The 26,410-nt window shown below is 43.9% G+C and overlaps 3 protein-coding genes across 3 annotated transcripts; 2 read left to right on the forward strand and 1 right to left on the reverse strand.

Moving 5' to 3' along the window:
- Nucleotides 1-381: 381 nt before the first annotated feature.
- Nucleotides 382-3,534, reverse strand: LOC100844447. The gene is made up of 4 exons (XM_003564295.4): nt 3,150-3,534; nt 2,946-3,056; nt 1,981-2,049; nt 382-788 (listed from the first exon to the last, which is right to left on the reverse strand). Exons 1-4 carry the CDS (start codon nt 3,396-3,398, stop codon nt 735-737), a joined length of 483 nt encoding a protein of 160 aa, XP_003564343.1. The 5' UTR covers nt 3,399-3,534; the 3' UTR covers nt 382-734.
- Nucleotides 3,535-7,015: 3,481 nt separating this feature from the next.
- On the forward strand, nt 7,016-13,564 carry LOC100844755 (conserved oligomeric Golgi complex subunit 1). The gene is made up of 6 exons (XM_003564296.4): nt 7,016-9,320; nt 9,814-10,008; nt 10,752-11,056; nt 11,158-11,343; nt 12,075-12,252; nt 12,727-13,564. The coding sequence occupies exons 1-6, from the start codon at nt 7,107-7,109 to the stop codon at nt 12,868-12,870; spliced, it is 3,222 nt and encodes a 1,073-aa protein (XP_003564344.1). The 5' UTR covers nt 7,016-7,106; the 3' UTR covers nt 12,871-13,564.
- Nucleotides 13,565-20,420: 6,856 nt separating this feature from the next.
- LOC100845063 (aspartic proteinase-like protein 2) lies at nt 20,421-26,064 on the forward strand. Its single transcript, XM_003564297.4, has 10 exons — nt 20,421-20,968; nt 22,396-22,525; nt 22,658-22,917; nt 23,597-23,824; nt 24,254-24,416; nt 24,535-24,608; nt 24,691-24,787; nt 24,896-24,956; nt 25,508-25,579; nt 25,696-26,064. Exons 1-10 carry the CDS (start codon nt 20,709-20,711, stop codon nt 25,869-25,871), a joined length of 1,521 nt encoding a protein of 506 aa, XP_003564345.1. The 5' UTR covers nt 20,421-20,708; the 3' UTR covers nt 25,872-26,064.
- Nucleotides 26,065-26,410: the final 346 nt, after the last annotated feature.

Genomic DNA, 26,410 nt, shown 5'->3' on the forward strand with positions numbered 1-26,410 from the left:
CGTAGGAGGAGCATCGCTCCTTGGAAGTATGATCTAGATGGACTAAACTCGCGTGACCAGCCAGTGGCATGCTATCTGATTCAACCCATAACTTCAGCCATTCCCCTTGTTTGCCCTGTTTCATAAGCAAACGATTCCAGGCTTGTATTGCTCTACGTGTCGCAGTCCGACAATCCAACACGGGACCTCCAATCGGAGGATTACGCACACGCTTTAGCCACATGAGAAATACCAAGAGCAGACTCCGCGGATATTTTGTGGGTTGAAGAAACCTAGCACTCGCCAACGGTACCCCGCAATCGCATCCCCACTGGATTGCGACTTGCTAGTGCGAACTCAAAGAAATCCAGATAAGAGTTCACCACCTCATAGAACATAGGATAACAAGAACAAATGGTGATTTGTAGGATCATTTTTTTCGTTCTCTTGCCAACTCAGTATTGTATTCAACGAGTCATGAATATAACAAATGCATTACATGTTGATGAGGATTTATCTTGGTGCGAACTGAGGGCAAGGTCCACACAGAGTTTACTGTCGAAGTTACTTGCTAACCATTGATGTGTTCCCGATGCCATATCTCCGTTCCATCAAGTGATGCAACTCAAGATACTCAAGAATGATGTTTCTGTCCGTGGACCTTTTAAGTTGGCATGTTTATGGTCTTGTAACTTCATCAAGCACTGCGGGTACAACATCAGCTAGGTACTGGAAGGAACAACTCTGGCATGCGCCTACTTGTGTGCCATAGAAGAAGAGTCCATGACACTGCATGACTTGTCCATGAACTGCAAAATGGGTACAAGAAACTTTGACATTAGTATTTGATGAAGAAGCATGTCAAAAGCAACAAATAGATCATACATGTGCATGTTACTTCTGAAGCTAATGTACAATGTGGATGTCACAATAAAGATTTGGTAGGCAGTATACCGACAGAAAAGGTGTATTGTTTAAATAGGCAGCAAAATTATTTAAAAGGTAAGAGGTAAGATTAGAGTTAAGAGATTGGATAAGTATCCTTTTGAATTATTATTACTTAGGGGGTTAAGTCATCCTATATATGCAGCACCACATATATAAAATACCAAACATGCAATTAAGAAAGATAATCAATCTATCATCTCTCTCACTCGACCTACCGAACCTATATTCAACTTTCCAATCCCATACGCTCTGTAGCGGTCATCTTCATGGCGGTAGTTACTTTAGTTCTTCCGCCAAAGAGGACTAGGAAGTGCATAAACCAGAAACGGCGTGGATTATGGTTGGCTGAATCTACTATGGGCGTTAGTTTCAATGGTTAGGATGTCTACACTGATCAAACACCAACACCTTCTTTTTAAGGACATGGCTCGGTCATTACACACTGGATCCACCGATCCAGTATCTAGAGGACTAGAGCCCACTGAGAATTCCTAATAGCGACAAGAAAACATATATTTAAGAGAGAAGTTCAGGAGAACATTGCACAGGCTGTCATGCATGTATATAAACTAATTCGTCATAATAGGTCAACACATTAAGAATCAAACCACCAAGTTTTCCATCTTTCATTGTGGAACAGGAAACTACCGGATGCTTAGGTGTTTATTTGACCATCTCTCAGTAACAGACATAGGAGACTGTTGTACTCTCAATATTCTAGGGCCAACTAAGTGCCCCTTAGGTATGACCAGTGTAGACAATGGTTGTTTCGATCTTCTTGAACTAATGGGCCCAAGAATAATATTGCCAGTAGTGCCAAGAGACTCCAACATCGTTTACAGCTACATATCCATCTTCAAGAGCGCAGTATAAAAAAAGTTTCAAGATGGCTATGTAACAAGTCTTACTACACAGACAATACACTCGACCGAAGTCCCTTCTTGAAGGCTCCGGTCATGTTGCAAATTAAGTTGTATTCACAGACTCAAGTTTGGTTGAAGACATTTCACGACTCAACAGAACTGGAAAGAAAGTCGCAAGATAAAGTTGTACCTTCTTCATGGAATGTAATTCCCGGCCAAATGGTTCCAAGAACTTCATCTCTATATCAAGGGGCCAAACCTACATTGGAATAAAAATATATAGTAAATCTCAAATGAGCAAATGGATTTGAGTGTCTAGTTGAGACTTTAGTTGTAACAACAATTGGCATCATACAGATACTGTGGGAGTGCAGAAACAACAAGGTATACATGCATAAAAGCCATGAACTTCATGTGTATAGCAAGAGTACCGTACAGGTCACAGCCACAGCTAACTGAAGTACTCACTCACCAAAGTGTGAAAGCCAATTTATTTAGTAATCAATTAAAAGCTTCAAGTAATCATCAAAAGGATGAAACAAAATATAGTATCAGAGTCATCGTAAACTTTAACATAAACATAAGTACCATGAGATGCATGTCAAGAATGAATCTCAAACCAATGTAATCATCCCCAGTGATTTCTATTATTTGATATAAATGATACTGTAAAATATGAACCATAAAATGACAAGTTGCCAATCATCACCAGTAGGTATAGGCTAGTTTTCCAGCCAAAGCAACGGATTCCTAGTTCTGTGAATACTTTGTGACAAGTATTTTTTTTCTTGTAATTAGTGTGACTATGAAATCGACAAGATCAACCAACACAACCTGGGCCAATAGCAAAGCTTAGCACAATCAATAACGAACGATCATTAATGAGATCAACCGTAAGCACCAAAATATCCATCCATGAGGAGCGAAAGTACCCAATAACGATGCAGAATTGGGCGGTACAATCTAATCATGATGCAGAATTGGGCGACACAATCCGATCGCGATGCAGAATTGGGCGGAACTACTAAGAAATCATGTGAAGATCGACTCACAAACTACATCCCAACATTCAATAACTAATATCTACATCGATAACGCATGCATAACGATTGGGTTACAATTAACATGCTGCGAGAGAAACAGATGGATTTGTACCTTGAGCCCCAGAAGCCGCAGCGGCGCGTGCTGGCCAGGCACGATGCACTCTGGCCCAGCTGCCTCTGCCACCGCCTCCATGGCCAGCCCTACTCCTATCGGATCCGGATGCTGCGGAGCGAGATCAAAATTAGTCCTCCCGCACCTAACCACCGGATCAATCAAACCAACCCGGAATTGAACCAAGCCGGGCCGCAAGGTTACCTTCATAAGGGCGAGGGCGTAGGCGGAGGAGTGGTCCTGGGGTACCCGGAGCACGGGGGCGTGGTGGATGCGCGGGACGGGGCGGATTCCGGCGGAGCCGGTCGCCGCGACGCGCCACGGCGCGTCGTCGCCCGCGAGGTGCGGCCGCTTGGAGGCGGCGGCCGTGGGCGAGACGGACGAGGCCGCGGCGGCGGCGGGGGCGGCGGGTAGAGCCGCGGGCGAGGAGGTGGTGGTGGTGAGGGACGCCATCGGGGGGAGGGAGGAAGCAGGGGAGGCTCCGGTCCGGAGAGGATAAGGGGGGAGGGAGGACGAGACGAGGCCCGTTCCGTTTGCGTGTTTGGCTCGCTCGCGTGTGGGGAGCGACGCGAAAGACCCGATGGGACGGTGGGGGATCTTTTATACAACGTGGGGGGTAAAACTCGGGTTTGTCGGCCCCCGCCCGAGCCGACGCGGTGGCTTCCGGTTCTCCGAAGTGGGGCGGGCGCTGGTGGGCGGGTGGTTCGATTCGGTCCTGCGTTGATGACGTGTGGGCCAGGGGTTGTGTTGGGAAATCCGGAGATGTTTTTTTTTGGGGGAATAAATCCGGAGATGTTTCGTGGAAGAAGAAAGAGGAGTTTGAGTTGGCTTGGGACGTCGTCTGGTGAGGAATGAATCTATCGTCTTAATCCAAGATTGATGGTCAAACTATTAACGCTGGAGTGTTAGTTACGGAGTACGGAGTACGAAGTATGTTTTTTTACATCAAAGTAACCTTTAAACTTCAAGTAAGGTTACGTCACTAACGAGGGAAGCATTTAGCAAAATAAGGGGGATTATCTATCCAGACTGCCCATGAGAAAAACAACCAATGCCGTGTGCAGATTTGTTGGATTTTTTCGGACAGTGTTCAAATTTGATGTGCACAAACTCTCTAAGCAGGTGATAACAACCATCGTATAGAGCTTGAGTTACCATTGTCCGTCTTGATAAAAAAGCATTGTCAGAGTTTACTGTCACTCTTCACACTTGAACAGCCAACGCTTTGAGCAGAGCAACCGGCCATGGAATAGTGCCCGAGCTTTGGTAGCCTCTACATCCAAATTCAAAGCAAGCAGGTGACCATTTGATGTTATGAATTGTCGCTTATCATCGCGCAATATTGCACCAGTGCCCCCACCATATCCAGCGAATCCTCTGAGAAGGTAGCATCATTATCGAGTTTAACATCCCCAACAGAGGATTCGACCAACCACCGCGCCATATTCCCCAATTATTTGTTGCAGCAGCAAAAATTTACCGCCAAGACACTGATTACAAAAGCTAATGGTTGGAGTGTATGCACTGTATGCACTTGTTTGTGGCACAATGATCTACTCCAACAAAGGTGCAGACGCATTTTTCTCGGCAAGCTCAGCATAGTTTTTTATATGCTTCAAACTGGCATCTATTGATTCCTATATAATCACATGTTACCACTTTGGATTGAACGGGTCGAATCAAATGCTAAATTTAGCACATAATGGGATAATAGTGAGTAAATGAGTCCGGAGAATTAAACACCAAACACACAGCCAAGTTGATCTTTTGCCATACTAAAACTCAACAAACTAATTACCGTATTTTCACTTAATACTAACATTGACACCAAGACATACTTGGATAGTTGGACACCTGCGATAGGGCATAAAAGTTTATGGTATCAAACGAGTTTTCATATTTCTTGACCATGTTTGTTAGAAAAGTGTACCGGAGAAAATTAGTTGCCTGTTTTCAAGTTTTCCTAAATAGTATATGCTAATGTTACATCTAACATTATGATAGACTATGATAATCCTTTCCAATTGTCGCTCGGTATTTCCAATTTTCACTCGGTACGGTTTTCCATAGGCATATGGAGATTTTTCCTTTTGTAACTTGCTCCTTGGATATAATTGTGTAAATAACCGTGAGTGTAAAACATTTTGCTTCCTATTTCTCTAGTGGTGGATCCAAATAGGACAACTGACTTGTGGGCTCCCCTCGAAGTAAGACCAATGTACTTCTAAAACTCACAACTGTTGTCTAGGTCATGTTTAACACTAGTTCTATGTGGACTCGGATCAATATCATATCATATCATATGAATTTCAGAACTTCTCAATTCATATGAATTTTTCCATGAAGGTTCTTCGGATTCAAGGAACAAGACTACGAAATACTTATAGATGGCGCCGTATCCTATGAATCCGGCCTCATTCTGTATCCGTGCATCCGATGCATTATAACCGGCCGATTCTAATCTTGTGTGTCTGTTTAGTCTTAAGAAATCTTGCAATTAGGTGCCCGCTTCCAGCCCTCTAACTTTGCAAACCACTCCTAAAGGCTTTTGGCAGGAATCAATCGCCATGTCTTCTCCCGCAAAAAGCTCGTTGGTTCTCTCCACGTCCACGATGCTCACCGTCGCCGTCGCCCCGGAGCAATCGCCGTGCCCTGTCCAGATCTTTGACCAGACCAGCGCCCGTCCGTCTTCTCGTTGGGGCTTGACTCCAAGGCCGCCGCCGGCTGCAACGTCTTGCAAAATCCTTACAAGAAACACATCAGACTAGCAGCATCAGAACATCATGCATTACTTAAAAAACACCTCAATTCCCAGTAAGATTCTAAGAAGGCATTAAGAATTTGTTTCTATCTGAAATTTCCTTTCACGTGCAACAACTTACGGTCATTTGTCATTCTGAACTCACATGCCAGACACACACACATCCAAAAAACAGTATTGCAGTCCACAAGTAACAATTGGGAGGAGGTCAATTTGCAAGCACTGGATACATAAACAAGAACAAGGAAAATTCAGGGATGTGGTTGTTGCTGCTCTGCAAGGGACGTTGGGCTATGCTCACGCATGTCTGTAGCAAGCCGGCTTCGTCAGGTGGAAGGGCAATGGAGGAGTCTGGTTTGTGAAGTCGAAGTGGTAGTAACGTTGCGGCCGGCAGCGGCCTTGGCGTCAGGCCCAGCGAGAAGGCGGACGGGAGCGGGTCTGGCCAGAGATCTGGATAGGGCGCGACGATCGCTCTGGGGCGACGGCGACTGATGGATCGCTCCGAGGCGACAGCGACGGCAATGCTGAGTGTGGGGACGAAGGCGAGCACCGTGGAGAGAACCAGAGAGATCTTTGCGGGAGAAGACATGGATTGATTCCTGCCAAAAGCGTTTAGGAGTGGTTTGCAAAATTAGATGGCTGTAAGCGGACGTCTAATTGCAAGATTTCCTAAGACTAATCAAACACACACGATTAGAATCAGCCGGTTCTAATGTATCGGATGCACGGGTCCAGAATGAGGCCGGATACATTAGATACGACGCCGTTATAGATTGTATTTCTACACGTTAATTTCATATAGGACTTCTAACACTCATGTTTTTTATATCTTAAAATTCACCCAAAATCCTGTGGAGCATCCAAGTAGATAAGTCCAATTTGATTGAATGGGATTTTTTTAGTATTAGGGTCGTTAAGGTTTTTCCTCCTACAATGCTAGTTTGTTTCAGAGTACGGAGTGGGGGAATTCGATGCTTCGATGCCTTTAGAATGTGACGTTTCTTTAACAAGACTTTAGGATGAAGCCAAAAACTTCACGAGACGACCTCGGTATCCTGAAACTGCTTCAGAAATCAGAAACGTCAAAGCTTCAAACGAGCAGCTCACCGGAACAAAGACACCCACCTCACCCACTGACAACCTGCCCCACAATTCTCCGACTCGCCAACATAAACCAAGGTCGCTCCCAGCACCTGGTCCACCATGTCCTAGCTCACTTACATTAAGGCCCCACAGACCTAACGCGCCACCGGTCCACCTGCACCCTCCCAAAGCCCACACTGCTAACTGAAACGAACGTGCATCTTCTTCCAGTAAGCAAATCTCCCTCCCACCCTCACCTCCTGAATCCCGATCCCCTCCTGGATCTCGCCGTGCGTTCGAAGGCAAGCGCGGCCACGATGCCCGCCGCGGCCGCTTCCGGCGGCGGCGTGGCCGACGCCGAGGATCTGTTCCGCACCAAGCGCATCGCGGAGATCCGCGCGGCGGAGAGCGCCACCCGCCGCGAGATCTCCGCCAAGGAGGAGGAGCTCCGGCAGCTCGTCGGCCGAAGCTACCGCGACCTCCTCGACTCCGCCGACTCCATCCTCCTCATCAAGCAGTCCTCCGACTCCATATCCGACAACCTCTCCCGCGTCTCCGAGTCCCTCTCGTCGCTCTCGCCGCCCCCCGAGGCCCCAAGTGCCAGCGCCAACGCCGCCTCGCCCTCCCCGTCCGGCGGGCGCGCGCGGCTATACGCCGCCGCGGCACGGGCCAAGTACCTGGTCGACACGCCCGAGCACATCTGGGGGCGGCTCGACGAGGGTATGCTCTTGGAGGCCGCGGGGCGGTACATGCGAGCGCAGGTCGTGCACCGCTTGCTCTCTCGCGACGCCGCGGCGGCAGCGCGGTTCCCGCTGCTCGCGCACCAGGCGCAGCTAGTGGAGGCGTTCCGGCCCCAGATCGCGCAGCGCGCGCGCGAACGCCTCGCCGACCGCCGCCTTCCTGTAGCCGCCCACGCGGACGCGCTCGCAGCTGCAGCCGCAATCGATGCGCCTTCGCTCGCCCCGTCCCAGGCGCTCCTCCTCCTGCTCTCCTCCCGCCGCACCTGGATCTCCCAAGCTCTAGCCGCGCTAGCCTCGGATCCCTCCTCCTACACCTCCGTGCTCTGCGATGTCGCGCGGATCGTTCGGGTCACCCTGGGCCATGTCGGGCAATTATTTGTGCCTGCACTCACCGACTTGCCGCTGTTCTACAAGACAGTGCTTGAGTCGCCTCCTCCTGCTCAACTGTTCGGTGGCATTCCAGACCCTGACGAGGAGACACGATTGTGGAGAGAACACTGGGATCGGCTTGAGGCTACCATGGTGCTACTTGAGACAGAGGCCGTGGCGCGGACCTGTACAGATTGGCTTAAGGAATGTTGTGATGAAATCTTTGGTGTGATTGCTGGTGCTCAAAGACTAGTTGATGCCATTGAGAGTGGGGAGGGTCTTGGCTCGGTGCAAAAGCTCATGCGTGAGGCACTAGATGAGAGGAAAGGACTGGAAGGGAGTTTGGAGCAGTGGCTTAAGAGTGTATTTGGATCAGAGATTGAGTCACCATGGGATCAAATCCGTGGGTTAATCTTAAAGGAAGGGAAGGATATTTTTGAGGACTGGGTGGAGGAAGCATTTGTGCGACGGATGAAAGACATTGTGCATTCTGAATTTGATAGCTTGGGTGGCAGTGTTAATGTGATGGAATCGATGGAGGCTATTGGTGCCAATGCTGATCCAAAGGATGCTGGTGATTTCCTGTTGTATATGCGGAAAGCGTCGACTGGTGGCAGCGTATGGTTCTCAGAATCTAAGATCAAGAAAGGTGGAATTTTGGCACACCTGAAACCGATTGCTGATGAGAATGACTTCCATAGCTGCCTAACATCATATTTTGGCCCAGAAGTTAGTCGTATCAAGAATGCAATTGACAACAAATGCAAGAGTATTCTGGAGGACCTGTTAAGCTTTGTTGAGTCACACAATTCAGTGCCCAGATTGAAGGAATTAGTGCCATACCTCCAGGAGAAATGCTATAGGACCATCTCAGAAATACTGAACAAATTAGAAGCAGAGCTCGGAAAGCTCTCTGCTTCATTGGGAACCCAAAGGAAGGATAACAGCATACCTGCCGCACCCATTATTGTGGAGAGGTCCCTCTTCATTGGCCGCCTCTTGTTTGCGTTGCGATATCATTCAAGTCATGTACCCCTGATACTAAGCTCCCCAAGGCAGTGGCTAAAGGATTCTGGTGGTGCAGCATTTGCCAGGTTATCATCACCCACGCCAAGACATTCAAGAACATCTTTTGATTCTTCAATGCCTTTTGCCCCCAGGAGGCACACATTAGACAGCCCTAGCAGTCCTGGAAGGCAATTTTCTGACAGCCCCAGAAGACCTATCGCTTCTGCTGCTGCTTCCTTGTTTGGTGCTGATGATAGCTCCAATCCCAGACTTGATGAACTCAATAAGACTTTAAAGGCACTATGCATTACAGCTCACACTTTGTGGATAACATGGGTGTCTACTGAATTATCAGACCTTCTTTCATACGCTCTTAATAGTGATGATTCATTATCCTCATCAACTGCTTTAAGGGTACACCCTCAGCATCCTTACATTTTCATTTCTGTTCTAAACCATTCGATCTTTCTTACTATATACCGCTCTGTTGTATTCAGTTCTGGCTTGTCATGCAATTCAAATTATTATTGGGGGAAATTTAGCTAGGTTGCCTGTAATAATTATGCGGCTTATTGGACATGACTGAACAGATAGGAGAAATTTTGTCTTCGGTTAAGAACCATTGTCATATTTGCAGAGGCTATTGGACAAGGGTGGCCATACTGTGAGGAGTTTGGTTCTGCCTTGTCAGTGGAACCAAAATTCTAGACACTAATAAATATTCTGACTGTACTTGGAATGGATTCTTCTTCTATTCAGGGATTACATTCGTTTAGAAGATTTCAGCATCACTATTGTTCTGTGAAGCTATTTTAATGCAAAGAGAAACATCTTTTCTTGACTATATATTTACATGCATATATGGAGTGCTTGTTATTTTGATTACATGGTATGGTTGCCTTGTCAGGGATGGGAAGTTACAGTCATCAAGCAAGAGCAACCCACCGACGGCCCCTTGGAGATGCAAATAGCTCTCCCATCAATGCCTTCGCTATACATTATATCATTTCTTTACCAAGCATGTCTGGAGATTCATAAAATTGGAGGGCACGTCCTGGACAAAATTATATTGCATAACTTTGCGTGGGACTTACTACAGAAGGTATGTTTGTAATTAACAATTTATCCAGATGCATAGCACTGGGATGTTGTTCTGATAATTCATTACTTCTAGCGACGAACCTGAGACTTCTTCAGGTTACTTGTAACTAAGCTGTTCTATCATGCACCTGCTTAAAAAACAAGTAACTTGTACTTGTATTTGTTAGAACTGATTATTGAGTTTTATAACTACTTTTCCCAATTATTTTCTTGGCCCGGAAGCTAAGCATGGCATATCTTGAAGCTCACATAGATACTTTTCATGCCATAATGATATCAACACAGTACTTTTTAAGAAGCAATCCCAAAGCCTTCCATCAACCATTCATTACTATAACATATACTAATTGTTAAATTTTTACAATTTAATAAAGGTCTAATTTCATCTGATTCCCCAATGATCAAGCTTTATTTGGTTGGTCACTGTGATCTCTACTATAGAAACTTGTGTACCTAGACTGATCCCTCAATACTAAACAAATAGTATATTGACTATCTAATATCATGAACTTATTTTGATTTGGTGCCTTATTTTGAACTGACATCAATATTTCAATGACGAGATGTGGGGACGTAATTGGTACCTGATTTTTATCCAATTAATATTGTTTTTATATATTGTTATCCATGTATTTGTATTAACACCTTTCCATCTCTAGCTGTATTGGTGAAGTTTGGGTATGAAAAATGCAGTATACGATTAAAGCCAATGTTGATTGGACCTAACTTCTTAAACTTTTGTAGGTTATCAAAATCTACAAAAACTTTTTGGTCTCTATCGAGTTAGGCAACTCACAGGTTTCAGAAAAAGGAGTTCTGCAAATACTGCTAGATTTGCGTTTCATTGGTGATGTACTATCAGGAGGCAAAAATTCTTCCTCCAACCCTTCTGAAACACAGATAAAACAGGACTCTTCACCAAGCACCATGGCTAAGACTTCCTTCAGGAGAAAACAATCACAATTCCAGGCAGATTCAGCTACCATAGAGCAAACAAATAAGTTGATCGATCAATTTTCACAGAGACTGGATCCAATAGACTGGGCTACGTAAGTAATTTCTCAGTTCTACATCGTTACACATGATCGAAAGACTAGAAAACCTTGCTCAGTAATCTTCCCAAATGAAACATATGCCTTGCTTGAAACAGGTACGAATCTTACTTGTGGGAGAATGAGAAGCAGTCTTACAAGCGTTGCGTTGTTCTTTTCGGTTTCCTTGTTCAACTGAATCACATGTATACTGGGACAGTACAAAAGTTACCAACAAAATCAAATACAGATTCAAATATTATGAGGTGCTCTCAGATTCCAAGATTCAAGTACCTACCAATCAGGTAATAATTATTCTGTCTAAACTGTAAACATACAATTGTTAGTTGCATGATCCATGTTTTAGTGTTGTTATTTTTTGACAAGGTCATGGTGTTATTATCCTTAAAATATCTGATGGTATGTAGAATTAGTAATAGTTAATTTCAATGCCTATATGCTAGAGTGTCGTTAAGACTTCTATTGTTGTTAAGAATGTCGGCATGTGAAATTAGTGATAGTTAATTTCGATGCCTATATGCTAGAGTGTCGTTAACACTTCTATTGTTGTTAAGAATGTCACATGGGGTTACTGAACTGTGTTGGTAGAAACTGCTTTCAATAGCAATCTGCAAAAAACTAGTCTGCTAAAAATTAATAGCAGACATTGGTATGGTATGTACCTGCTGCCTGATGTTCCTCTCACATGGAGTCACATATGCATGTTGTAAATCATTACTTCATGGCAAAATTAAGTAGATATTGGGTAGTCACATAATCCCTTGGATGAAATTAAGTACTTGACAAAACACACATGATTCATTGTCAAAGATATGTTTCCAATATCTCCCTTCTGCCTGTAGGATTGCTTAATGGTTCTTCCTAGCTATAGGTTTTTCATTGTTGGTTTGGGTCCTTGCGGTGGGACCGTGGGGGTTCCTCTTTTGCCCTGCGAGGATTGTTTGTGATGAACAAAGATACTAGTCCTTAGGTTCAAAGTTGTAACTGCTTCTTGTTCACCGTTTCCACTTTGTAGTGCCCCAGCTCTATCATCAAGAACACCCAAATCATCACTACAGTCACCATCTGATGATTCAACATCTCGAAGCCCTTGGAAATCATATTCAAATGGAGAAAGATCTACTTCATCAGAATATGATAACGATGCAAGTCTTGGAAGTGCTGCTCCATTGCTCAAATCGTTTGTTACTCAGGTAAGTAGTGCCGACCATATGTTCATTACTTTATTTATTCCTCCCCTGCAGAAGCTCAAGTTAAAATAGCCAATGATGATGCGTGGCATTGGAACTCCTAAATGTAGTCTCATATGTCAATACTCATTCTGCTTGGCTAAAGATCTTTCTGAATAATCATGTAGGAAGTAACATAGAGTTAATTCAACTAAACACGGCAGGTTGATTATGGACAGCAAATGGATTTGTTTCTTGACTTACACTAGTACATACGATTTGTACCAAGTCAACTGAGTCTTATCTGTATGGTTGAATTCCGTTAGTCAGTTTGGTAGGCGAATCGAAAAGATGCTGTATTTAGTTCTTTTCGTAGTCAAATTAAGACGTTTCGTCATCTCCTTTTAATGAAGTCCGTTGACTTAATTGAGATATGAATTTCTGCCTAATGAAATAGAGATCTTCTGCTAAACATATCCATGCTATGTCTTTTATCAGGTTGGGAGCAAATTTGGGGAGAACACATCGAGATGGGGGTCCATGCTCTCTGATGGCCAAGTTGGTAAGCTCAGTGACATTCTTCCTGGACCAGCAGCTGGGTTCTTCTCATCTTTCACATCTGGGGTCCGATATGATTCATAGTCAAAGTACCGTTAAGGCTTTAACCTTAAGCCTTCAATCGATAACCTCTATACATCAAACGGAAATGCATGTGTCACCAAGGTAACAGCAGCACTCCAGATCGGTGAGATTGGTCACTGGTAATCTCTTGCTTACAGAGTGATGCCAGGTAGTTGGCGCTGCAATGCTCAGCACTTCCTACCATGCCTCTTGCATTTTTATTTGAACGGTGGGCACTTGAGGATAAGCTCAAGCAGATCTGATGGTGCTCGAGATATGCTCATCTATAGTCAATTGAAATCGAAGAAGTGGCGATACTAGGAAATCAGATGTTTTTGAACGTGTTTACAAGGTATTTAGGAGAAAGCAAGTGCAACTTGATGCTGATATTAGTTCACTTTTTGGGGGTGATCTGGATCACACTGGCCTCTTGAATTCCTGAAAAGAATTTTGGAGTCCACTCTTTCTTTTTTCTTTCTTTGGTTCGGTGGTTCTGCAGGGTGTTACGTTCGAACAGTGCTGAAGCTGCAGCGGTTGTGGTATCCAAAGCGTGGTAAGTTTTGATGTGTAGTTGTGTACACTGCAAATAGCAATAAAGCGTGTATTTATTTTCCCCTTGAAACTACAGCATGGCCGTTCTTTCTATGTACTGTACAATTTTATGCCTTTGTACAATCTTTTCCTTGCCTCGTGTGGCCTTTCTTTCTCTCTACAATTTTATGCCTTTGTACAATTTTTTATTGCCTCACGTTTTTGTTCTCTGCACAATCTTATTCCCTTGTACAACTAGTTCTTGCCTAACTGAACGCCAGAACGTTTTTCTTCACGCCGAATGACAACATTAATAATGTTCTTACCACGCAAAAAGCATGGGTTAGGGCAAGAATTGAAATCTGTTGGCATCACGGCGTTGTGCCGGTGGATGGGACGTTGCTTTCGTGCGGCGTGATTGCTGCCTGTGTCATGGCCCGCCCGTCTGCTGCTGTGACGAATTGCAAAAGTTTCGCACCGGAAAAAGGCTTCGCCCTTTTCCTTGCCCTTGACGTATGCGGCAATCAGCGGACCCACGGCGCACACGGACGGCGAACCACGATCTACTCGTTCCAGCTGGTCGAAAATGAGTGATATCTGCATATCGCAACGAGCAACACTGGTCTTAACTTGTGTTCATTCCCCCTCGCAATCTCAATTGAAGAGAGCGTCCTAATCTCCACAGGAGCTCCGCCAAAAGCTTGTAGATCTTCGAGAAGATCCATCCATTGTTACACGCGACTGATTCGACGTCGTACCCACCGTACCCCGGGCATCTTTATCATCATGGATCTCATCCAGCAAGTCTAGGCTGGCTAGCTGAATGCTACAGTACTAGCTGATCACACACCTGGATTAAGCAGCAGTTAGACGGTTGGGCGAATGGCTCTGAAAGCTCGACATGGGACGAATCAGTTTCGCCTCGCCATCTCCCAGGTGGAATATGACCGGAGGTCCGTCCAGGCGGCGTAGCACGACCGCGAGTCACGATGAAGTTATTTGACCTTCTGGACGAGTATTACGTCGTGCATCCGTGCCCTGATTAATTTCCTGAAGAAAAACGAGGAGAAGATGAATTCGTACCCCAAACCACCCGTACGTGCAGGCAGGCTGCCGCTGCAGCACACTGCAAATTTTCAGGCTCCGCTAGTCGTCTCTAGAAAGTGGAATCGCCGTACGTGCATGCCCAAATTAAGGAAAAGAGCGTCCCGCTTGTGCGAATGCCAGAGGCGATCCCACGGCCGGTTTTCCTCTATGGTGGGATCCGATCGAAGCACTTTCATAGACTCATTAGGGCATATTCAATAGACACAGGTACCACAGCTGATACTAAGACGAGAGAGAGAAACAATTCACATCTTAAGTAACAAGTGCTCCAACCGAAGATTACTTTGCATGTTACTAAACACCAAAATATAATATTAAATGTTGCATGTGTGTCAGGCTAGGGAATAGGATGAGAGAGCGTGGTTGTGTGTGCGCCGGCAATATGGCGGGTCCCTTTTAGGTAGCAGCGAGCAGGCCTCCAATAGCTTTTTCAGGCTGGCCAGAGTGGGCTGGTCTGGGAGTAACAAAGGTGATAACTAAAATGTCAACTAAGTAATTTGGATGATGTTGCATGTTATGAGTGAGGAAAAAGAGGGTTGGGGTAATTAGATATGTTATCACAAATAAATGAGTCTATAAAGCTAAGATATAATGAGTCTATAAAGCTAATAAATGAACATTTTATGTTATCACAAATATGTTACTACCCACTATTGAAGTAGTAACATAGACTAGTAACATATACATGTTACTAACTTATGTTAACCCCCACTATGACCAGCCTCAGTCGGTACGAGTGCGTTGGTACTGGTGTTGGTATCGTTTCTGGAAGATGTAACCGTTTCATCTCATTTCTTCAACTTTTGAGTCCATGTCACCAAATTGCTGGCGTGGCATACCACTAGTACCTGCTTACGTGTACCTGCTTAGTGTAGAAACTGGAAAGGTTCTGTGGTAGTTGTTGTGTGGACTGTGGTTGATAGCTGTTCTGGCCACGGGAGCGGCTTCGGCGCAAGCTCCCAGCTGTTTTGTCTATTTCCCTCGACCGGTAGCTCTGGATCAGGATCCTGCGTTCCCTTTTGAGGACCTGGAAGATCCATCCATTGCCTGCCTAGTCACCACAGGGGAAGCAAATCACAGTCAAATTAGCCTGTGGTGTACTGGTGCTGGGAGTGGCTTTTGCTGTCGTTCAGAAGGGATGGCAAGGCACTATAAGGCAGGCACTCTTTCTGAAGAACAAAAGGGTGTGCAACGTTGCAACTGGCAGTAGACTAGCAGCGTGTCCATATCCGTGAATTAGTCCATATTCACGGATTATTTTTCACAAAGAAGTCTGTTCCCACCTGATGTTTGCCCCTTGACAACAGGGCAATCAGCAAGGGTTACCAGGTCAGTAGAGACATAAAAGGCTGCGCACACAAGTTCAGTGCACAAGATCCCCATTCATAGGTTCAAATGGTCTAATTGCTAGGCGCAGAATTTTTATACTGCTACACTTTCTCACCAAACAAGATCCAGCATTGAACATGTGCAGATGATCCTTTGCCGGTCTCCGAATTCGCAGCACACCTTTGAAAATTGCCGTACGAAAGTACTCCAACGAGTACTACTACAACTAGCCACTTGAGATTTTATCTTTTTCTCCCCAATCTCTGTCTCTCGGTGGTGGCCGGAGTGAGACACCTTTTGCTCGGTGATTGGTCTCGGGCGCCCTGATGGGCTCCGGTTTTTGTGTTAAAGCAGCAGTGATAGGTCTCAATCTCTCGCCAGGTTTATTTTGGGCATCTCTCCTTTTCCAAACCGGTGACCCCCCTCCCCTGAGGTTGCTTAACGCCAAAGCTAGTTGTTTTACGTGGGGTGTTTGTGTGAGTATAGTTGCTAGCGGTAGGACTGTCTAGTTTTTTTCGTTGTCAGTAAAAGAGTTTTGGTGACCTTGTTGATGCAATAAGCTCAGTGTTTGGTGAATGATTCTCGTGGAAAACATCAGCCAAATGGCAGCACAGTTTTTTTTGTCTCTTGCAGATATCTAAGTGTTTTTACCTGAATTTATGTAAAATTTATATGAAACTCGTGAGTTTACGTCGGTGTTTCACTGCTGTTTAAATTGTCTGCAGTATAGCAGACTGCTTCTTTGTCCCCTTGAGTTTCGGTCAGTATGGTTCTTTCTTGGAAGTTGCTTCATCATTATTGGAAAACGATGCTTTTGGATATACCGATCGAAGGTGCATTCAAATAGTAGTAGAAGGAAAAATAAGGTGATGGATTCAAAACAGTAAATGGTTAACTTTGTGCGCCCTACAGCTCTCTCAAATAGAGCGCTTCATCTCACGAGAGAAAAATATATATAATAATGATGAAAAGCATATGTGATGAAAAAAACGACTGAAGAAAATAACAAGGGAGTTCAACAAGTGTTGAACAATGCCTTGTCAGAAAACAAGTGTTGAACAAGTTACAAGTAGTATTGCCAGCATCAGCTAGTTAACTTGTTTGACTAGAGAATAGAGATCAACAGTTGTTGAACTATATATGATCATGTTCCTAGCCTTACCAGTTTGATCTCTCCAACAATTAATAGACACTCTCTTGATTGAACTGATCAATAATTCCTTTGCCACTTGATCATGATCAAGAATAATATCTGTATTTATTGGAGCTAAAAGCATTCGTTATTCTTTTGGTGCTAAAAGCATTCGTTATTCTTTTGGTGCTAAAACCATTCGTTAGACCAGTAATCCGATCATGGATACTAAGGCACTGCATGATTAATTCTTAGACCAGTAATCCCATCATGGATACTAGGCACTGCATGATTAATTCTTACAATGACTTTCTTTTTATGTCTGGACCAGTACTTGATCACCATCATGATTTCATGATAGACTAGTAACACGGTACCTAAAGGGAGGAAAAATCTCCGAAATGGGATGTGGAATGCTGTACCACACAATAAACAACATTTTGGCTAAAAGGAAGAGATAAATCAAAAGATTCGAGTCTTTTTTGTCAACTCTGTATCATAACCAACTTGACACTAAACAAATGAACCAAAGGCAGGGAAATTTTTGAATTAAAGCAGCTCTACCAAAGTCAGGGCATTAGCAATAGTATCATGTTAAGAGCATGTCCGGCCACATTTGCCGATGCAGCAGGGGAACTTGCGTTGGCGGCAACAGAGGCAGAACACAGAGAGAGAGAGAGAGAGAGAGAGAGAGAGAGAGAGAGCGCACATGTTTGTTTCCGTGTAGCACAACCGGTTGCTTTGCCCGTTCACCTGGCCATCCTTCTCTGCCTTGATTATGCTACGGTTGTTGGCGTTTGGTGTTTTTCCTTTCTCCGGCTAGTACGGCACCGGACACAAGAAATGGAAAGCTTTGTGGGAACCATTTGGCACCTTTTCGTGATCAGATTCTTGACACTTCATAGACCACCATTAGTTGTTTGCTTGGTCACTAACCACGTCTGTGGTCACCCCCAGAAAGATAACACATCCCAGCACTCGCCAGGAGCGGAGGATTTCCATATATAGGTGGTACTCTATATTTGAATTGTTACCTGGTAATTTTTTGCTAGAGTACAAACAGGCTGGACGGGTACTACAAATTGCCTCGAGGGTAAAGAGATAGAGAGATGTATTGGTATTGGTGATAAACCAAATGCGGCCAAAAGACTATCTACCCATACAGTTCCAGGAGAGGGAGTACACATTTGGTGCAGGAAATATTTTGGGACAGGAGCACACGGCACCCGGCACACAGCAGCGTACTCTCACTGCATACGCGTGCATGCAAAATCAGTCGCCCAAATGGCAAAAGCTGACAACGACACACCCCTTTGCTACAGCTAGAGCCACGCGGGGCAACGATCTCCGGCTCATTTCAGCCTGAACACGCTCAGCGAATCGCGCAACGACGACGGCATGCCACCGGTTATACCTGCCTAGAAGAAGATACGTACGGTACCTACCCCCATCCAAAGGGCGACATGGCCAAGTCGTTGGTTTGACGTCAAAGGTTTGTTTGTTTTATCATTGGAGGGGGACAACATTCCCAGCTCATGCAGAGAAATTTCTCCCCCCAATCATTCATGCACATTTCATATTTTTGGTGCTTGTCTCATTCTTGTTGGTGAAGACAGGGTTCAATAATTCGATCAATATTTTTTTTAAAGCTAGCTAGCTTGTCAAGCCGTCTAGGAAGATTATTGGTCCAACCACAATTTTGAGGTATGTAAGTAGGTTGCAGCTGTTGCCCTGCTAGGCTTTAGTGCTGATGAGAGGGAATGTGTATCTGGGGACGTATCGATCATGCGAATGTAGGCTAAGTTTTCAATTTCTTGTAAGTTTTGGCATTGACACTTAGAAGTTCTGAAAGAAACTCTAATAATTATTAGCAATATTTAGCAAAATGAGACAACTGTATCGACGGGTACATACACGCTCTAGCAATAAACTTGTTTTTGAGTTCAAATACGGTGATGGATGGAGAGCGCGAGGAGACGGGGGAGTGAACTACAAGATCCCACACAAGGTCTCCAAGACTTGGTAAAATTTTGATCCAAGGATATGGCAAAGAGGGAAATATGTATTGCTCTCCCAAAAATCAACCTCACAAATGAATTATGAACATTGACAGTCTTTAAAATGTAACTTTGGACATGATTTCTTAATACAATGTAACTTTTTTTTCTAGAATACTATTATAATGTAACTAAACCCAGTAAAATAATTATTTATGAAAGTGTTCTTTACATTGGTGGTCAAGTTTGCATCCGGGACCTAGGATGTCTATGGACTATGGAGCAAAGAGGATGTGCATTAATCAGTTGCCCTATACGCAGTTTACCTTTATTCATTGTAGTACGTTGACCCTTCCATGGCACCTTGCAAGGAAAAAAAGTTGTGCCTCACAAATGGGACTTGACACTTAAGAGAGTATTATTATGTTCATGACTTTTTTTAATGCATATACTTCCTCCGTCCAACAAAAAATGTCTCAACTTTAACTAAATTTGAATGTATCTATACACTAAGTCATGTCTAGATACATCCAAATTTTAACAAACTTGAGACATCTTTTGTTCGAAGGCGGGAGTAGTACTTCTTTCCTATAATTTAGATTATTTTAACTTTAGGTGTGAATTGTTTTACGGAATTTGCAAATTTCTCAAAACCTATAACATTTCCACAGGATTTCAGATTTAATAACCAAAACTATTGTGAGTGATAGTTTCAAATTGTGATTTAACTTGAACCATTTCAACACGGACAGAATAATCCATTGTATATTATTAAAACTATGCAAGATTATTGTATGGAAGCAAGTGCTCTCTCCGTTCCATAATTCTGGGCAAATTTGAGACAATGATCTTTTTTCCCAGAAGAGACAAGGGTTTATGGACGAAGGGAGTATTTCAGTAATTGTTTTAGGCCTTTTGTGTCAATGCCAAATGACAACCAATTCTCATTTTCTAGGTACTTACCAATTCACATTTGCTTTGACCAATAGTAGCCGATGGTAGGTGTTTTTGGACTACACTTACCATTGGCTTGACTAAACTTACCATCGGCTACTATTGTTCAAATCGATCACATTTGGCAACCTTTGCATGACAATCAAAAGAAAATTGTTAGACAATACTCCCCCTTTTAGCGTATCGAGGTAATCACAATCTGGGTCCCCTCCTTTTTTTTTTGGTAGGGCACAATCCGGCTCATATGACATGCACAACAATTATTGTTGGATATTGCAGCATATCATCCATCATGTCCAGAGAAAGAAACTCATAGTGAAGGAAGAATTGAATGCAACTAGTATAATCCACCAGTTTAACATAATTTAGCAGCCCATCTTTGAATGAACCAAACCCATCACTTTGGTCAATGGCAGAGAAAGGAAACCAAAGATGGGGGAAGAGGAAAAGGAGGCAACGAAGGCCAAAGAGGAAAGGCAGAAAAAACGTTGCCCACCCTATAAAGCGGTGGAACAGAAGAGAGGCGCGCGCACACAGAACAGAGCCCACACGTATACCATCCTCTCTTCCCACTTTACCCCCCTGCATTTGTCGTATTTTATAGGACAGGGCTGGGAGAAGGGGTTTTACGTGCGACGGCTGGACTTGGTAGCCGTCCCGGGCCCTTGAGCGCAAAAAGGACCGAAACTGCTACGCGCACACGCGCAGCCGCCGCGCGCCTACGAGTTGTGCGCTCTCCCTTCGCCTCGCCGCGTCGGGGGAGCTGAGCTGAGGTGGGGGAGAACTCCGCAGCGGCTAGCTCTTGCCCGATGAGGCCGCCGGAGGTGTCTCTTGCCGCGGCTTTCGTGGCCGTGGCGGCGCTCCTTGCTGGGGCGGCCGCCGCGGCGCCGTTCCCGGCGGCGCTGACGCTGGAGCGCGCGCTGCCGCACAAGGGGGTGCCCGTGGAGCACCTCAAGGAGCGGGACGGGGCGCATCATGCGAGGAGGAGGGGGCTGCTCGGAGGGGCGCCCGCCGTCGCCGGCGTGGTGGACTTCCCCGTGGAAGGCTCAGCCAACCCGTACATGGTCGGGTGGGTGAGCTGCTTCGCTTTTTTCTCGTGTGGTAGTTCCGTTTGGTTGGTTGGTCGTGTGTGATCGGTGGAAACAGTTGAAAATTCGGACTTGTTTTGATTTGTTTTTTACAAGTTTATTGCTGTGGGCGTTGAGCTGAAATTGTTTGCTTTGCTTGGCGGATTGATCATGATCTGTTAGATTTTTTGTCCGTTATGGTGTACCAGGAAAGTTAGTTCCTTTTGGATAATGAATAGCAATTTGGTTGCCTGAATGCTTAAATTCGTCCTGTTTCTCATCTAAAGCCACAACCACTAAAATGTGGATATTGGTTAGTGGGAGAATTTGTCTTCTGGTTGTATTGCGTACGTTCTGCAGAGTTCGTAGTTACTTCTAACAAACTTCCGGTTATGTTTGTTCACAAACGTTTGCCACTTTTTAGCTGAATTGTTGCTTCGAATGGCCGAGGCTTGTTTTCCTTCCTTCCTTTTGATTTGTTTTCATTGTCAATTTAATGCGATTATTCTGTCAAATTTGCTCAAATCATTGTGCATTAAATGGAACTCCACATTACATTGTTCTGCCCGTTTGTTTGTCCATGCACATTGGGAGCCCAATTCTGATGCATTTCCTTGTAAGGAAAACAACTCTCTTTCTCACGCTTTGCTGCTCTTAGGCCGTACGTCTCCAGATTTTTTTGCTGTTGCCGATGACAGTTTCTGCTCAGTTGCTTTTGCTTAGGGACAACTCCTTCTGCGTAAGCTGCAGTATGGGAGCTCCCTCTCTGATATACCTTATGCAAGGACAATAAGTTTGTTAGTTCAGTAAGGTGTAGAGACCGAGTTATTTACACAGATATTAAAAACGTTGCAGAAGCCAACTAAAGCTGACAATAATTAATAAGATGGAGTTTGCACCGCTGGAAATAGATATATGGAACTATCCCAAATGTTTGGCACAAAAATTGCCATGCATGGCCTATTATTTTTTACAGAATGTTAGTAGTTTAAAATGGCAATCTAATGAAAAACTAGCATTTCAATTCTAAGGTAAAAATCCAGGCACACAAATGCGCGGGTCACCCCACTAGTTCCAGATTATAATAGGAGTCATATTTAAGTGCCATAGACCCTCGCCACTATCCGCTGTGATTGATGAATTCCCTTTAGACAGTTTAATATCATGAGTTTAATTCATGACCAAAATGTATAGTCATATTTCTTTTGGTCAATCCTCAAATCGTTTATAATGCAAAATTCAATTTGTTCTTCAATTTTACCACTGTGATGTGATTGATCAACATCCGTTTTGACATTATCTTGTCATCATTTCATTTTTTATTCGCAACTGCGCTTGTTGTTATTTTAAATCAGAAGGATGCATCTTTTCTATACATAATGTAATACACTCTTTTCTAGTTAATGTATTCTAAAGTTTGAATTTACAGGCTCTATTTTACACGTGTGAAATTGGGGAACCCTGCGAAGGAGTACTTTGTCCAAATTGACACCGGCAGTGACATCCTGTGGGTTGCTTGCAGCCCTTGCACAGGTTGTCCGACATCAAGTGGGCTCAATGTGAGACAATCATTCTCCTGTGTCTTATCCATCTCTTTAGAAATACATATATCTTCATAATAGTTTATCTCCCTTGAGATCCGATTATCTGTAAGCTCCTTCTAATGGATCGCTACATGGTTTGTTTCTCAGATCCAGTTGGAGTTCTTCAACCCTGATTCTTCATCAACATCATCCAGGATACCATGCTCGGATGATAGGTGTACAGCTGCCCTCCAAACAGGGGAAGCAGTCTGCCAAAGCTCAGATTCCCCAAGCAGCCCATGTGGTTACACTTTTACTTATGGTGATGGAAGTGGCACATCAGGGTTTTATGTGTCTGACACTATGTACTTCGACACCGTCATGGGAAATGAGCAGACTGCCAATTCTTCTGCATCCGTCGTTTTTGGGTACAATTTCCCTGGAGTTCTATGTTCTAAAATTTCCCCCATCAGATAATGAAAAATCTACCATTAATAATGGATGACCATTTACTTAGGGCACGGATACCATTAGAAACCTAGCTAGAGTGGTGCAACAACCATGCAAGGTAAGACGTTGACATGATGTTGGTCCTCAATAATGTGGTGAACCATTTCCATGTTGCCGCTTTGCACAAGTGTGGATAAAGTTAGATCATTTTGCTGATTGCGTTAGCAGATGATGATTCTAGTGGCAACAAAATTCCTGTGTTGAAACCAGCTGGTTGATAGTTCTAATGCAAGCATAATTCTTTTCCTTGTTCACATCCAAGAGAACATGAAAATGTCAGTTCACATCACGGTCCTGCTGAACTAATGTTGAAATGGTCATATTGCTCTCCTTTTCATTCTCTAGCAAAAAGTTGTTGGCATATCTGTACATCCTTTGATGTTTGCTGGTTAAATAGCTATCTCTGACATGTATCATCATGTTGATGGCCTCGACACAATCTTTCCATCCTCAGACTGGAGTTTTTAGTGATAGGAGTCTACAATGTTGTGCTGATCATCTTAGTTTAGTTAAGCTGTGTGTTGGTATGAAGTTTCACTATACATTTTGGTTACATAAGCATTTTTTTCCCGTTGTTGTAACATTTTGTTTAAACAGATGTAGCAACTCGCAGTCGGGGGATCTGATGAAGACAGATAGGGCAGTCGATGGGATTTTTGGGTTTGGACAGCATCAGCTGTCTGTGGTTTCACAATTGTACTCTCTTGGAGTATCTCCAAAGACATTTTCTCATTGCTTGAAAGGTTCAGACAATGGTGGTGGCATTCTTGTTCTTGGTGAAATTGTGGAGCCAGGATTAGTATTTACTCCACTCGTTCCATCGCAGTAAGTTTCTTTTTCTGGAATTACTTCTCAGTGTGAACTTGGGACGGAGCCAGGAATTCGACATGAGGTGGGATTAAGGGGGAGAAATTAGAGACGTCACCTATTTTTAAGTGATTTTTAATAAGCTGATTAGTAACTATTAAGTAAAATGAAATTTCTTAGTAAGTATAGAAGGATGAAATATCATGGTTGCAAATAATAACAATTTCTGTCATTGATTTTTTAGTCTTTTTAATATTTCTGAAATGCTTGTTATGTTAGTTTTATTTTTACATCTTCGATTTCCCGATATCATGTCTGTGTGGTGAGAGGCTAACAATATTGCTGCCTTTTGTTTCGTGAAGTATAGACTATCATTTCTGGTAACAATAAACTATGGACCATTTGATACTAAAACACTGTTTATGTGTTATGTTTAATGAAATGTAGGCCTCATTACAACTTGAATCTGGAGAGCATTGCTGTTAGTGGTCAAAAGCTACCCATTGATTCATCCTTGTTTGCAACATCAAATACACAAGGAACAATTGTGGATTCAGGGACAACATTGGTATACCTTGTAGACGGAGCCTATGATCCGTTTATTAATGCGGTAAACTCCATATGGCATACTTCATCTTTTTTTTTGTGGAGCAACTAATATGTGATCAACTTGCATTTGTTAAATAATTTAAGATGCGATTATTAGTTCTAATGATACATAAGTGCAGATAGCTGCTGCCGTCTCTCCATCTGTACGCTCTGTTGTCAGCAAGGGGATCCAATGTTTTGTTACAACCAGCAGGTTTTCTTCTTTCTAAGGAAATTAACAGCGCCTGCCATTCGGATGCTGAATTACTTACAAATGATTTTTGCTTCTCTACCAGTGTTGACTCGTCATTTCCAACAGCGACACTATATTTTAAGGGTGGTGTTTCGATGACAGTGAAGCCGGAGAACTACCTTTTGCAGCAGGGTTCTGTTGTACGTGCATAAGCTTTTTTATGCTAAGTTTCATTGCAAATGACCATCTTCTTTACTGCTTATGGCTCACTTGTCTCAGATATAATAATATTGCATTATGGTTTGCAGGACAACAATGTGTTGTGGTGCATTGGCTGGCAAAGGAGCCAGGGAATCACTATACTTGGAGGTATAAATTGCACATCTAGCTATTATATTTTAAGGCTGTAAATGTCATGGATGTTTGAAATAAGCTAGCTCTTCAACAGAAATTTCAATAGTTGCACCAATATCTTTATCTTTACCTGATGTTCGTCTACGTGGTACCAACCATCCGATTTGCTACAGATGGCTGGGATTCAGATGGGGTTGCTCACCACCCACTTAAATCTGCTTGCACAAACACTCCAATCTATCTTGCATTTCCAGATTCCCGAACAGACCTAAAAAATTCAGTAGATTGATTAGTCAGTGTCAATTTATAGTATGATTTTTTAGTGAGTAACAACGCATGGGTACGCACATATATACAATAAACTATTTATACTTTGGGAGAATGATATGAACACTGACTATTTATCTCATGAAAACATTGACTGGCCATTAACTCCTGTGCACTAGCTCCACATTGTAGTAGTGAAAACATTGTCTGTCCAGTAAAATTCCTAAGCATGATGTAGTGACCATCTGTCAAGCCCGGTTTGAGTTTTCTTGCTAACTATTTGCTTCCCTTTTTTGCAGATCTTGTTTTGAAGGATAAGATATTCGTGTATGACTTGGCCAATATGCGCATGGGCTGGGCGGATTATGACTGTAAGCTTGAACCCCTCCCTACCTTTGTGATTTCGGTCATCAGTTCTCCTACTTTGTAAACCAGGCTGATGTAAAATTCAGTACTAACTAACAATGTCCTCCTCCCCTCTTGCCAGGTTCATTGTCGGTCAATGTGACCTCCTCGTCAGGGAAGAACCAGTATGTGAACACGGGGCAGTTCGACGTCAACGGGTCGCCGCTGCCATTGTACCGAAGTTGCCTAGTACCTACAGGGGTCGCCGTCATCCTTGTGCATATGCTCATTTTTGGCATGCTCCCCAGCAGTAGATAGCAGACGGCCTAACCGACCTGACATTGCAGTTCTATATCATATCTCTCCATTCTTTGTAAGCTAGCGGGGGATGCAAAGCCCTGTCCTGCGAGCGAATGAGCCGCAATGGCACGCGTGAGCATTCTTGCTGTACATACAAACAAACAGGGAGAAAAAGGAGAAAAGAAAAATAGGGTTCATTCTTCATGGAACACACGGCCTCTCTGAGTCGCTTCTTGGTTCTTCTCGATTCCATTGCCTCTCTCGCAGTCGCAGGGGTGTGCTCGGCGAGCCCTCTGCTGCGTGGCTGTACCGTGCTCTGAAATGTGCACGTTTGGACCTATGAACCGTTGTCCTCGAATTCCTTTACACCTGAGGCGAATCGTGCTCGTGCATCTGGACTCTGGAGAGCCGAACAGTGATGCAATGCTGCCTGCCAGTCGGCCAGTCGGCCACAACCTCCAAATCCGAAGGAAAACGAAGAGATATGGATGGACGCCATGACCGTGGCATGTCACGGCGCCGTCGGTGAATGGAATGCGCAGGTCGAAAATGTGTTT

This window comes from Brachypodium distachyon, chromosome 2 (assembly GCF_000005505.3).
Source record: "Brachypodium distachyon strain Bd21 chromosome 2, Brachypodium_distachyon_v3.0, whole genome shotgun sequence".
NCBI classification, from domain to species: domain Eukaryota; kingdom Viridiplantae; phylum Streptophyta; class Magnoliopsida; order Poales; family Poaceae; genus Brachypodium; species Brachypodium distachyon.